At 47.8% G+C, this 14,102-nt stretch overlaps 1 protein-coding gene across 6 annotated transcripts in view; it reads right to left on the reverse strand.

The window, feature by feature from the left end:
* The window catches only part of DNAAF9 (dynein axonemal assembly factor 9), a 160,381-nt gene that overhangs the window by 24,918 nt on the left and 121,361 nt on the right, over nucleotides 1-14,102 (reverse strand). For all 6 annotated transcript variants that reach the window (XR_010154295.1, XM_016937355.4, XM_063803213.1 and 3 more), the window contains 2 exons: nucleotides 9,093-9,218; nucleotides 6,371-6,408 (listed from right to left, as the gene is read on the reverse strand). Coding sequence is in view for 5 of the 6 variants with exons in the window: in XM_016937355.4 (XP_016792844.2) it covers nucleotides 6,371-6,408; nucleotides 9,093-9,218 (164 nt within the window). In the remaining variant the exon portion in view is untranslated. The remainder of the gene's footprint in view (nucleotides 1-6,370; nucleotides 6,409-9,092; nucleotides 9,219-14,102) is intronic.

Below are 14,102 nucleotides of genomic sequence, written 5' to 3' on the forward strand. Positions count from 1 at the left end.
CTAGACAAATTGCTCTATTTTCTCTCTGAAACCAAATATCCTCCTCTGTAAGATGGGAACCGTAACACATCACTCTAGGTTATCAATAAAACCTAGGCTTATCATAGGGCCTACAGAGAGTAAGAATCCATGAAATACAATCTATCATTTCCACCACTACCACCATCAGCACTGTCAATTGAGCATCAGCCTGAGAATTAGACTTCTCCCTGTACATAGAGGGGCCTGTCAGTGGCTGTGGCACTGGGTCTTGGCCATATCAACCACTGGGAAACTAAGTCATACAATTTCCACAAGCCAAGGCAGCTACACTCGTGGTTTAGACGGGGGGCAAGGAATAGTTTGAAGGCAGATTCCAGGACCCCTGACCCCCTGCCTCTAGTCTCTTCCTTCCTCTTACCAGTAACACCTGTGAAAAAAGTGTCCCCAAACTCTCAAGACTGAATCTAACCTCACAAATCCATCTGGATGCATTCCATTCAAGATCATGGAACAGGGCTTAGGAGCGTGCATGTCAATAGTCACCTGTGACAATGAGGAAAGGGCCCATACAAAGGCTAAGCTATGTGCTTGGGGCCAGAGACCTTCCGGAGTTACGACTTGCCTGCTAAGCACAGAAGCTGCTTCCTAAGTGCTTACGGACCATTTTGGATCCATTCCTTGGTTCTGAGACATGAGACCTACTCTTCCGAGGTATCTGTAAGTAAAAATTTTCGGCCAGGCGTGGTGGCTCATGCCTGTAAGCCCAGCACTTTGGGAGACTGAGGTGGGCGGATCATGAGGTCAGGAGATCGAGACCATCCTGGCTAACACGGTGAAACCCCGCCTCCACTAAAAATACAAAAAATTAGCCGGGTGCGGTGGCAAGCACCTGTAGTCCCAGCTACTTAGGAGGCTGAGGCAGGAGAATGGCATGAACCTGGGAGGCAGAGCTTGCAATGAGCCGAGATTGCACCACTGCACTCCAGCCTGGGGGACAGAGCGAGACTCCATCCCAAAAAAAAAAAAAAAAAAAATTTTTTTTTTCCTCCTGCCTCCTCCTCCTGGGGCTCACCAAGCCCCAGTTCTCCCCTTGGAGGCAACCACTGATAACTAGTGTTTGGGTATACTTCCTCAGATGGTCTAGGCATGCAAGTACAAATATGTAGGAATATACAGAATCACATTTTCTTTTCTTTTTTTCTTTTTTTTTTTGAGACAGAGTCTTGCTCTAGTACCCAAGGCTGGAGTGCAGTGGCACGATCTTGGTTCACTGCAACCTCTGCTTCTGGGGCTCAAGTGATCCTCCCACTTTAGCCTCCCAAGTAGCTGGGACTACAGGCATGTGCTACCACACCCAGCTAATTTTTGCATTCTTTGTAGAGACAGGGTTTCGCCATGTTGTCCAGGCTAGTTTTGATCTCCTGAGCTCAAGTGATTCACCTGCCTTGGCCTCCCAAAGTGCTGGGAATACAGGCATGAGCCACTGTGCCCAGCTCACTTTTCTTAAGCATTCAAAACCTCTATCCTCAGCCAGGCACAGTGGCTCATGCCTGTAATCTCAGCACTCTGGGAGGCCAAGGCGGGTGGATCACCTGAGGTCAGGAGTTCGAGACCAGCCTGGCCAACACAGTAAAACCCTGTCTCTACTAAAAATACAAAAAATTAGCTGGGCGTGGTGGCGGGCGCCCATAATTCCCAGCTACTTGGGAAGCTGAGGCAGGAGAATTGCTTGAACCAGGGAGGCAGAGGTTGTGGTAAGCCGAGATCACGCCATAGCACTGCAGCCTGGGCAACAAGGGTGAAACTCTCTCTCAAAACAAAAACAAAAACAAGAACAAAAATCCTCTGGTTGGGTGTGGTAGCTCACGCCTGTAATCCTAGCACTTTGGGAGGCCGAGGTAGGTGGATCACGAGGTCAGGAGTTCAAGACCAGTCTGACCAACATGGTGAAATCCTATCTCTACTAAAAATACAAAAATTAGCCAGGTGTGGTGGTGTGTGCCTGTAATCCCAGCTACTCAGGAGGCTGAGGCAGGAGAATCACTCAAACCCAGGAGGCAAAGTTTGCAGTGAGCTGAGATTGCACCACTGCACTCCAGCCTGGGTAACAGAGCGATATTCCGTCTCAACAACAACCACCACCACCACCTCTATCCTCAAGGTCTTTGTGGATGACCTAGTTGTGGTAACAGCACATAACTAAACCAATTCAAATGAAGAATTCATCAACATCTTGTTTATTCTATTTTGAAAGGGTTCCTCACATACCCTTTCTGTTAAGAAGCTTTAATATTAAGATGAAACTCCTAAAACAGCGTCAGAAAAACCTCTAACCAAGGTGACACTGGTGATTTACATGAGGGGCAAGCAATAGTTTGAAGGCAGATTCCAGGACCCCTGGTCCCCTGCCTCTAGTCTTTGGTACCTGTGTTCGCATGGCCATTTGGAAAGGTCACTCTGCAGTGCACTCTGGAGGCTGCAGATGAGGCAGCAAAGCCAGCCTGGAAAGCTTGATGCCAGAATCCCATGCCCTGGTGCAGCCACAGAAAGTAGGGCCTCTGGAAACTGAGTAAGGCAAAGTCAGGAGGCCAAGTCCAAAATGTGGCACAGTGGGGAGGCAAGCAGGATCTCAGAAGGCTCAGCACATTCTAGAGATGGCAGACATGGAAGCCATATCCTACAAAGGGCCTGCCAGATTCCCAGGGTGGAAGGCAAGAAGAGCTCTGGGGGGTCTGGCAGTGAAGAGCCAGCAAAGGTTGAGGGAAGATCTATAAATACCCTAGGACTCTGTTTGGTATCTTCCTGGGCAAAAGAAACCAAAGTGTCAGACTAGTGCAAATGTGGCCATATGAACGGTGGTGCACCAGGGTCACAAGCACAGGCCTGGCCTGCCCAAGAAAAGGCTGGGATCTGGGTCTCTGACAGACACAACTTGTACAAAGTCCTGTCTGCTGCACATGTACCATATGGACAAAGCTTGTGGGGCTGGGATTCTAGGTCAGGAACTGGGCACAGAAAAGGGGCTTTGCTTTATAGGGAAACAAGCAAGAGGATTATCCCCAGCATTCCTTAGGCCAGCTATGTAAACTGCCACCTGCCAAGAGGAAATGCCATCTGTGAGGCAGGTACAGCAGTTATCTGGAGCACAGGGTGAACAGGCCACAGTGAGCGGTTCCACCTTGTTTGGGCCAGGAGCTTCCTTCTGTTCTGTATCAAGGAGTGGACAGCCAGATTTGGCCAAGGTCTCATCAGTCTGGGCTGTGAGCGAGCAGACAGCCTGGCGTATCCTATTCCCAAGAGCAGAGAAACATCCCTATTGTCTGGCTGACCATCCCAGTCTGGGCTAAAGTATTCCAGAAGCCCAGCAGAAAACAAAGGTGACTTCTTCTATCTACAGACGCTTTTAAAAGCAGGCCATGACAGTAAAGTATCTCCACTTTGCTCTCACACCAGCATTATAATGAGTCTTACTTGCTGTTTAAGCACTGAGATTATTTCTTAGTCCTTTGATTTCTATAATACACATTGTCTTGGGGCTGCAACATAGTCCTTTTCTAACTGGAAAATAATCTCTTATGAATCGGGTAGCCTGACTCATGAACAGGAGCAAAGGGAGGAAATATGCTCCCTCAGGACATGAAGTATTTGTCTACTGCTGGCAGATCCCACCTCCAAGCCAGCTACCAAATCTCCTAGGAGAAAAGAAATACTTGCCTTTTATCTCCTCCCTCCCCAGACAGCCCATGCCCATGGCAAGCCTGGTCACACCAGTCCACAGGGTCCCATGGGCCCAGAAGCAAGGCAGTGTCACTCAATGAGCCCCTTGGAGGAGTTCCGAAAACAGCATATGTGGCCTGAAGGTGATCAGCCCACATCTGATCACACCCCTAGCTCTACACAAGCACAGAGTTTAACACACATTGTCTTTGCACAATGAGTTGGAAGGCAGTATAAATGAAACATGCCTACCAAGTGCCAGAGAGAACAGTCTGTTTTGGCCTCAAAGGGTTCAGACTAAAAGGGGCTTTTCTCTTGTGAGACAAGCCCAGGGCTGCCCCTGATTCAATGATGAAAACAGAACACTTCCCCAAGGCTCTCTGCCAGGGAAGCCCCACCATCTGTGCTTGTTCCTCATGCAAAAAAGAAGAGGGACACTGAGGGAGAATGCCAAGGAGCTGAGGTGCACTAGGGTGCCAATCATCACACGGTGGACAAGGGGCTCTGAAAGGAAATGAAGGCTCCAGCATTTACAAGAATAAGGCAGGCCTGAGACTGGACAGGTCAGCAAGTCCTAGGCACACCAGCTGATAGTCAATACTGCCCCCTAGGCAAACACTTCCTCAACTTCACCTGCTTCCAACTAAAGCGCTTCTCAAGGAGGACACTGCTTCTCTGAGTCAATCTTCACTTGCAGTCTGGGCTCTGGACCCTACCCCTTCCTTCTCAGGGGTCCCCTCTATCAAACCTAGTATCTCCTTGCAGCCCACAGGCTTTCTCAGCAGCAAATAAGGAGGAACTGATCATTCAGAAATGACAATTCTTGGAAGTATTCTCTAGCCATCTTCCTTTTTACAGCCCCAAGCACTCTAGAATATCATCTGCACCTGCTGGCTTCCAGTATCTCACTTGGCCACTGGCCCACTTGGAGCTGGCTTCAGCCCTCACCTCTTCACTCAGATCCTCCTACTCAGGTCATCAGGGTCCTTCTCACTTACAGAGCCAGTGGGCTTTTCTCTGTTCTTCCCTCAAGGTCTCTGCAGCATTAGACATCGTGGATCTCTTTTTCTCCTTCCTCAATGTCTCAGGCAATTCTCTTCCCTGCTTCTCTTTCGGTGTCCTGGAACCTCCACCCTCACCCCATCTCTAGCCTTCTGATCTTTTCAACTCTATATCTGGATACTGGCTGACTACAGTCCATGCCATTAACTTTGACCATGACTTCCAAATATGTATCTTAGGATGAGACAGCCCTCCTTGGTTATCTCCTGGACCTATGTTTTCTCCTGTGCTTTCTATTTCAAGGACAGGTACCACCAACCTTCCTAATCTCCTAAGCTAGAAACCTAGGAGTCATCCTAGATACCTCTTTTTCCAACACATGCCCCACATCTAGTCTGTCACCAGATCCTATTGACCCAACCTCCACAAAATCTCCTTAATCTACCTGGGGTGGATACTGTGGATGGACCTACCCAATCTCCATTTCATCCTGTTTCTGAGGTGCAGTGCCTAGAAAGTAACAGGGACCTCTGAAAGCTGGACCTGAGACTACCTGGTACAGCAGCCCAACATATACATTCCTCCCTCCAGGGACCAGCCTCCTGCCCTGGGCAGCATGAGCTCAGCTGTTTCCCAAGACAACAACTCTGGTATGCTCTGTTGTCTCCGCTCCCTGCGGACTGGCAATACGATCAGCAGGATGAAACTGTGCTGGGGACACTGAGTTGTTTTCTTCCGTCTGATTTCTGCTTGCTGGACTAGCTCAGGAAGCCCAGACCCCAGGCATGTCTCCTGATAACAATGAGCATTTCATCACCACTGCAGGGAATTCAGAATTTATTCTGGACCTCCAAACATCACAGATAATATGACTAGAAAGTGCTGCTTCCAGGGTTGTCAGGTAGTAGGGCACTGCAAGGTTGAATGCAACCTGCAGGATGGGTGAATTTTTCTCAATGTTATCAAGGAAATGCGGAAAATTCCAGGGTGCATAGGGGTGGGAGGTAATAAGAAAGACAGGTCCCGCTGGGCCAAACTCAGTACTCTTGGGGCAGAAGTGAATCAAGATCTTGCTGATCCAGAGGCTAGGAATACCTACTCAGTCCACTAATATTAGCTGGAATGCCAGGTGGACTTAAGCCCAGCTCAAGGAGAGGTATTACTGTGGCAATTTGTTGCCATAAGAGACAAGCTCAGGCCAGGCGCCGTGGCTCATGCCTGTAATCCCAGCACTTTGGGAGGCCGAGGTGGGCGGACTACGAGGTCAGGAGTTCAAGACCAGCCTGGCCAACATGGTGAAACCCCATCTCTACTAAAAATACAAAAATTAGCTGGGTGTGGTGGTACATGCTTGTAATCCCAGCTACTTGGGAGGCTGAGGTAGGAGAATCAGTTGAACCTGGGAAGCAGAGGTTGCAGTGAGCCGAGACCACGCTATTGCACTCCAATCTGGGCGACAGAGTAAGACTCCGTCTCAAAAAAAAGAGACAAGCTCTTGGAAGAAATGTGCCTATCAAATATGGTAAAAGTAAAGGTGTCAAAGTTTTTTCTGACCAATTTTGTTTGCTTTAGATTTCAGAATGGTAGGTAAGAGCACGAAGAAAAGTCTATTGCCGAATTCTACTGAACTTGCAAGGCATGCAGGCTGAAAATAAAGTATATTACTTACCTTGTGAACACTGGTCAAGACATTTAGGAAAGAGAAATCTAGGGGGAAAAAAGGGGGAAATATTTAAAAACCATTCACCTCAGAGTTGTCACTGATTATTTCCCATACAAATAGGAGTACCACTGACAAGCAAACTGACTCACATGATGAGGCAGGTGGCAGCAGCACTGAGCACTAAGGATAGCCATGGGACTTCACAGCTTTCCGTCAAAGCTCCCCACACCAGGAGCCCCACAGAAGTCCCTACATGGCCAATTCTAAGTGGAATGCTGAAGGAGGGATACTGGGGACAGGACCAGCTCTTTGGTCTATGGGAGATGGAGAAAGAGCTGGTCTTTTTTGAAAGACATATGTTTTTGAGTAAAGTGGATATTTCAAGGGAAAATAAGAATTACACTCATCTAACTCTACCAGGGGCCTTTAATACCAAAGCTGCCATGCTTCTCTTTATGTACATGCTATAACCTCAATTCTCCTTTAATCTCATTCTTAACTCAAAAGGTGAATGAAAAGCAGGAAACTGACCATCTGAATTACAAGTGAAGCAAGAGGTGGGGGTGACTGATCCAAAGTGTGAGTTACTTAACAACTGTAGCACTGCAGTAGGCTCCAGAGAAAAACTCATATTCTCACAGGACGTCAGAACTCCTAAAACATCATAAGGCCCGTCTCAAGGAAGAAAGCTAACACTAATGGGGATAGCTGCCTTTTATGGAGTTCCTCCTGTGGGCAAGGCACTGTGCAGGCAGTTCACAAACATGATCTTGCTCTGTCGTCCTGTCTGCTCTGTGCCTCAGGTATCTAACAGATGAAAGGCATGGGTTTAGGACGGCTAAACACACTAAGCTTGCCCAGTGTCTCACAGGCAGCTGGGAGGCAGCAGGGCTAAGGCAGGGACCCAGGTCTGTTTGGCACCACAGAGGTCCTGTGTTTTCTTCCCTGGCAATTGGGATGCTAGCTGAAGCCACTCTTCTGAATGGCTGCTGGTCTAGCTGGCAGTTATTAATGATGTTCGCAACACTGGGGGAGTTTCTCTCCTGGAATTTCCTTGGTGGCAGCAAATCTTCATCCTTTTATTTGATTTCTGACAACAGCCAGTCACACACCATTTGAAACCAAATTTGGTAGATGAGCTGGGTGAATACCAGGTTGGGCTGTGAATCCTGTTCCCTTACCTGACTCCCTCATAGTTTCTGAAGAATTCCAAGGAGGAAAACCCATGTGCTATAAGCAGGGTCAAAGGGGCTGGAACAAGGGAAGATACAGCCACACCAGAGTCTCCCAAGAATAGAACTCACTGACTTCACTGTGCTCACAGTCCACAGAAGGCTGCCACACAGTAAGCATTCTTTTACTTAAAGTTTTACTTAAAAAAATTTAAACAGCCTGTAATCCCAGCACTTTTGGAGGCTGAGGTGGGCAGATCACCTGACGTTGGGAGTTCGAGATCAGTCTGACCAACACAGAGAAACCCCGTCTCTACTAAAAATACAAAAAAATTAGCCGGGCATGGTGGTGCATGCCTGTAATCCCAGCTACTCGGGAGGCTGAGGCAAGAAAATCGCTTGAACCTGGGAGGCGGAGGTTGCAGTGAGCTGGGATCATGCCACTGCACTCCAACCTGGGTAACAAGAGCAAAACTCCATCTCAAAGGAAAAAAAAAATTTAAACAATGGAGCAACTGTTCAGTTGGTGAAGGAAGTCAACTCCTTTTTTTGAGATAGCGTCTCACTGTTGCCCAGGTTGGAGTGCAGTAGCATGAACACAGCTCACTGCAGCCTCAACCTCTTGGGCTCAAGCAATCCTCCAGCCTCAGCCTCCCAAGTAGCTGGGACTACAGGTGCTCACTACCACACCTGGTTAATTTATTTTTTTGGCAGAGACAGGGTCTCACTATGCTACCCAGGCTGCTCTTGAACTCCTGGGCTCAAGCATCCTCCAACCTTCCATCTTCCAAGTGTGCTGAGATTACAGGCATGAGCCACTGTGCCCTGCCTGATTTTGTTACTTAAATTCTTATATTCCATAATCATGTTCACCCAATTTTAGCCTTATTTCTATATTTAAATAGATTATATACTCAACTTCAGTCCTTTTACGCCTTATTAAAAAAAATTTTTTTTTGAGACAGAGTCTTGCTTGCTCTGTCACCCAGGCTGGGGTGTAGTGGCACGATCGCAGCTCACTGCAACCTCCACCTCCTGGGTTCAAGCGATTTTCGTGCCTCAGCCTCCTGAGTAGCTGGGATTACAGGTGTGCGCCACCACTCCTGGTTAATTTTTGTATTTTTAGTAGAAATGGGATTTTGTCATGTTGGCCAGGCTGGTCTCAAACTCCTGTCCTCAAGTGATCTGCCTGCCTTGGCCTCCCAAAGTGCTGGGATTACAGGCATGAGCCACCGCACCTGGCCTTAAATTATTTTTTAACAATATTTAGTACACACATGTTGGAGCACCCATTTATTTAGCAGGTATTTCATAAGTCCTTACTATGTACTATTAAACAGAAATAGTTCTCCCTCACAAAAGCTAAGCTTGTCTTCCATAATTCCTCTCTCTTCTTTGGCTACAAGTCCAAAGGGGTCTATTGAGGACCTAGCACTAATAAAAGAACAGCATTTACTACATACAAGGTGACTAATGCATTCCAAAAGATCTGTCTTCTTCTGGTGGGTGGAAACAAATCACTTTCAGTACACTTACACACCATATCCTGTATCTACCTGTGCTCCATGTAGCAGCTCATGGGCTCCACACATGCTGTGATGGCACCAATGGTGAAGGAGGCCTTGACATTTGAGTCTGGGTGGGTCTGCAGGGCCTGGACAACATCAATAACATCTGTGTAGCTGGGGAAGGTAAAAAAGGAATGATTAGTTCACTGACTGGCATTGCAAAGTGGAGGAAGAGGGGAATCCCGAATGGCTGATTGAACAAGGATGGAAAGAAAACCAAAAGGAAGAGCCCGCAATCCGGTCCCTTGGTGTCACTCCACTTCATGACATGCAGCCCCTGGAAGCTACGGTGTTTCTACATTCCCAAGTTCCATTAGTCCTCATAACTGGGCAAGAGTGAGTGGAAGAACCACCCTGCTCTGGAGGTAAAAGGAAGCCTGCAGGCGATCCTGGAGCTCTGAGGGTGGGACCTAGTGTCCTTAGGCCTGTTTTCTAATCAAGTTAGGAGCTCCTGCCACTTGCTTATTTTCTTTAGTAGCTCCTTTCTCTCCTTCCCACTTCTCAGAACACACAGGCAAGAGAGTGCGTCCCGACCCATCCAGGTCAGCAGACTCATCCATGTCAAATACAGCTCACACTGGTATCGCCTGCCTGGAACTCTCTCCAAACTCCAAACTCCTTGTCCTTTTCAGCAGATGGACTCTACTCTTTCAGATGCTAGGCTCAAATATATTTTTTTTGGTCTCCTTTGACTCCATTTTTTTCTGTCTTCAAAATATAACTAGAAGAGATCACTGCTTACACCCCCAAGCTCCCACTGGGTCCAAACTGTTATAATCTCTTGCTTAGATCACCCCAACAGCCTCCCAGCTGTCGCTGCTTCTGTCCTTGCCTCTCTCTGATCTGTTTCCAACACAGATGCCAGAGAGATATGCTAAACCCAGAGTCAGATCATGTCATTTCTCTGCTCAAAACCCGCTGGTGGCTTCCATCTCACTCTGTGTGAAAGCCAAAGCCCTTACAATGTCCCAGGCAGCCCTCTATGATCTGACCCCCTATGGAGCAGCAAAGAATTTCATCTACTATCACTTCCCTTGCCCTAATCCAGCTACTTTGGTCTCCTGGCTCTTTTCTGAACATGCCAGGCATACTTCTACCTCTGCATTCTTTGCCCCCCTGCCTGGAATGTTCTTTTCCTCAGGTATCTGCATGGGTGGTTCTCTCTCCCTTCAGGTCTCTGCTCAGGCGGCATCTTACGGAGAGGCATCCTCTGACTTCATACACCCTGTGTGATCAAGCAACCCTCGCTTCTTGGCATTCCCTACCTCCTCCTCCAAGTTTCTTCAAAGCCCCAATCGGCAGCTATTTATACCCTATTTTCTCATTTATTTGTTTACTAGCTCCATAATAAGAATGTCAGGTGGTTGTTGAGTACTGTAATCTCTGCTGCCTAAAGCAGGGTAGGTGAATAAACTGGATGTTCAACCCTGAGCAGGCCCCTGGCCACTTCAAGAGGGGACCTAGCCTCTTCACCTTGTAGAGGAGAACTCTTTCCTGATTGATCCGGCCTATCACCAAAAGGTTTGTTCCTATGGAAATAAGTCAAACCTAACAGGCAGCTTTTCTGATCAGATGGGCCTGGTATAGCCTGAGCCCTTTGGAAGCCAGTGGTGGTGGTATGGACAGGTACAGCCTGCCTGAGTTGTTCTTGAGTTCCTACGAACAACTCATCTGTTAAAAGGCCCTTGGCTTTATCCCCAGACTGCAATACTCCACCCCACCCCAGGTTCTCCTGAGTCCTGATCAGCTGGCAGTGCTTCAGTAGAGAACGGGGTGTACTAGGTTCTAAGAGTTCCCCCAGGGGGGCCTGACAGCCCTCTGCTCACAGCCTTCTCTTCTTCAGGGATTCTCCCCCTGCCTGGGCATGTATGTATGACCACACGCGGCTCTTTCCACTGAGTGCCTGGCTGGGCCTGGATGCCAGGAGAGTCCCACCCACAACATGCATGCCAGGCCCATAGAGAAGCACGCCTGGTAAGCAGGGCTGGCGTGTGCATGCTGTTCTGCATCCCTCTGTGGTGGTGTTTAATGGAGTTAATGGATTTAACTCTTACAGTTAATGTGAAACATGTGCTCACTCAGATTGTAGGCTTAAATTGCAAACATAAAACAGCCTACAGGAGACTTCAGTGTAAGCAGTAGAGACTCATTTCTTAGGGGAGCAAAGGACAATGGAAAAGGATTCACAAGCCATGCTTGAGGAGTCATTTTAATATAACAGGATTTCCCTTAGAGAGAGTGCCTGGGGAATTTCTAGGTTTTCAGAGCATTTCATTAATTTCCATTGACTTTAATGGAAAAGGGTTAGAGTAAAAAACAGGCCCCTGTCTCCTTGATGAGGCCTATACATCTGGGCACTGCCCCAAGAGAGAAGGCCCCGGGCCATTCACTCTATCCATTAGGGGAATCCCTGTTAGAACCTCCCTCCCTCCCCAGCCCCATAATCATCCTGGGTGAGGCCTCCAGACAGAAAGAGCACCCGCTACCCAGAAGGAAGCACCATGCTCAAGTTACTAGAGTCTTTTTTTTTTTTTTTTTTTTGAGACAGAGTCTTGCTCTGTTGCCCAGGCTGGAGTGCAGTGGCAGGGTCACAGCTCACAGCAAACTCTGCCTCTCAGGCTCAAGCGATCCTCCTGCCTCAGCCTCCTGAGTAGCTGCGACCACAGGTGTGCACCACCACACCCAGCTAATTTTTTGTATTTTTGGTAGAGACAGGGTTTCCTCATGTTGCTCAGGCTGCTCTCAAACTCCTGAGCTCAAGTGATTCACCCACCTTGGCCTCCCAAAGTGCTGGGATTACATGTGTGAGCCATGGCGGCCAGGCTACAGCTTGTACCGGACCACTCGGGCTAAACTGACCCAACTGTATGACGAAGGCAAAAAACTGTCTCTTCACGTTTGCTTTCTGTATTTTCTTTATTAAAAATAAAAACTAAACAAAACCCAGCAGGACCTTAACTTTCTTTTCTCTGAAACAACAGATAATCTATTCAAGTCTCCTTTGGGCTCAGTTTTTTTTTTTTTTTTTTGAGACGGAGTCTTGCTCTTTCGCCCAGGCTGGAGTGCAGGGGCGCGATCTCAGCTCACTGCAAGCTCCGCCTCCTGGGTTCACGCCATTCTCCTGCCTCAGCCTCCCGAGTAGCTGGGACTACAGGCGCCCGCCACCACGCCCGGCTAATTTTTTGTATTTTTAGTAGAGACGGGGTTTCACCGTGTTAGCTAGGATGGTCTCGATCTCCTGACCTCGTGATCCGCCCGCCTCGGCCTCCCAAAGTGCTGGGATTACAGGCGTGAGCCACCGCGCCTGGCCTGGGCTCAGTTTTATGTTTGCAATTTAAGCCTACAATCTGAGTGTGCACAAGTTTTTACATTAATTTCAAATTTTGTTTTTAATGCAGATAATTTTAAAGAATGATTTTATAACATTCCAGAGTATAAATACAGCCCCTCAAATTCTCTAAAATTAATTTTTTAAAATTCAGATTTTTCCAGTTTTACTTATATTTGTGTGTGTGTGTGTGTGTGTGTGTGTGTGTGTGTGTGTGTATTAAGTTCTATTCAATTTTACCACCTGTGAAGGTTCTTATATCCATCACCATGGTCAGGATACTAAACAGTTCCAACACACAAGGATCCCTTGTGTTGCCCTTTTATAAACATGCCCACCTCCCTCCTGCCCTCCACTCCCATTCTGACCTCTGTCAATCACTAATCTGTCCTCCATTTCTAAAACTTTGTCATTTTAAAATACATAAACTCAATTTTTAAAACAACAACTAACAGCTCCACTTGATGTCAAAGTTCAATTCTATTGCCCCACCGCTTCACTAAATTGAGTGGCATCAGGCCACTCTAGGGGCTAAAGAAATCTCTGTCCTATATTACATGTTTCCCCAAAGAATGCTATAAATGAAAATAAAGCCAAGCCAGGCATGGTGGCTCACACCCATACTCCCACCACTTTGGGAGGCTGAGGTGGGAAGATTGGTTAAGCTCAGGAGTTTGAGACCAGCCTGGGCAACATAGGGAGACCCATCTCTAAAAACAAAGGCCAGGAACTGGGCGCGGTGGCTCACACCTGTAATCCCAGCACTCTGGGAGGCCAAGGCAGGCGGATCACTTGAGGTCAGGAGTTCAAGACCAGCCTAACCAAGATGGTGAAACCCCATCTCTACTAAAAATACAAAAATTAGCCAGGCGTGGTGGTGAGCACCTGTGATCCCAGCTACTTGGGAGGCTGAGGCACGAGAATTGCTTGAACCCAGGAGGCGGAGGTTGCAGTGAGCCGAGATTGCACCACTGCACTCCAGCCTGGACAACAGAGTGAGACTCCTTCTCATTAAAAAAAAAAAAAAAAAAGGCCAGGAGCAGTGGCTCATGCCTGTAATTGCAGCACTTTGGGAGGCTGAGGTGGGCGGATCACCTGAGGTCAGGAGTTCGAGACCAGTCTGGCCAACATAGTGAAATCTGATCTCTACTAAAAAATACAAAAATTACTCGGGTGTGGTGGCGTGTGCCTGTAATCCCAGCTACGTGGGAGGCTGAAGTGGGAGTATTGCTTGAACTCGGGAGGTGGAGGTTGCAGTGAGCTGAGATTGCACCACTGCACTCCAGCCTGGGCAACAGAGCAAGACTCCGTTTCAAAAAAAAAAAAGAAAAAGAAAAAAAGAAAATAAAGCCATATTCAAGGAATACAATTCTTAATATGAGAAGCATCTGGGATCTCCCATCACCAACAACCTAAATAATGGGCATGAAGGCCCAGCCCCAAGATGATGGACATGCTATAAAGGAGGGTGCTACATGGGCCCAGCTGGTAAGAACAGCGTCTTAGTGAAGAGCCACAGCATTTAGCTAGTATTCTGACTGGAGTCCTCCAGGAAATTGACTAGAGGTCCCCATATCCTGGGGCTGTGATGGGACAAAGGCTGGGTTTGCAGTATAAGAGTGGGCTGGTCACACTGTCACTGTAGTCCAGAAGCAGCTAGAAAAGCTGAC

The sequence above is a fragment of the Pan troglodytes genome, chromosome 21 (assembly GCF_028858775.2).
Source record: "Pan troglodytes isolate AG18354 chromosome 21, NHGRI_mPanTro3-v2.0_pri, whole genome shotgun sequence".
Taxonomy (NCBI): domain Eukaryota; kingdom Metazoa; phylum Chordata; class Mammalia; order Primates; family Hominidae; genus Pan; species Pan troglodytes.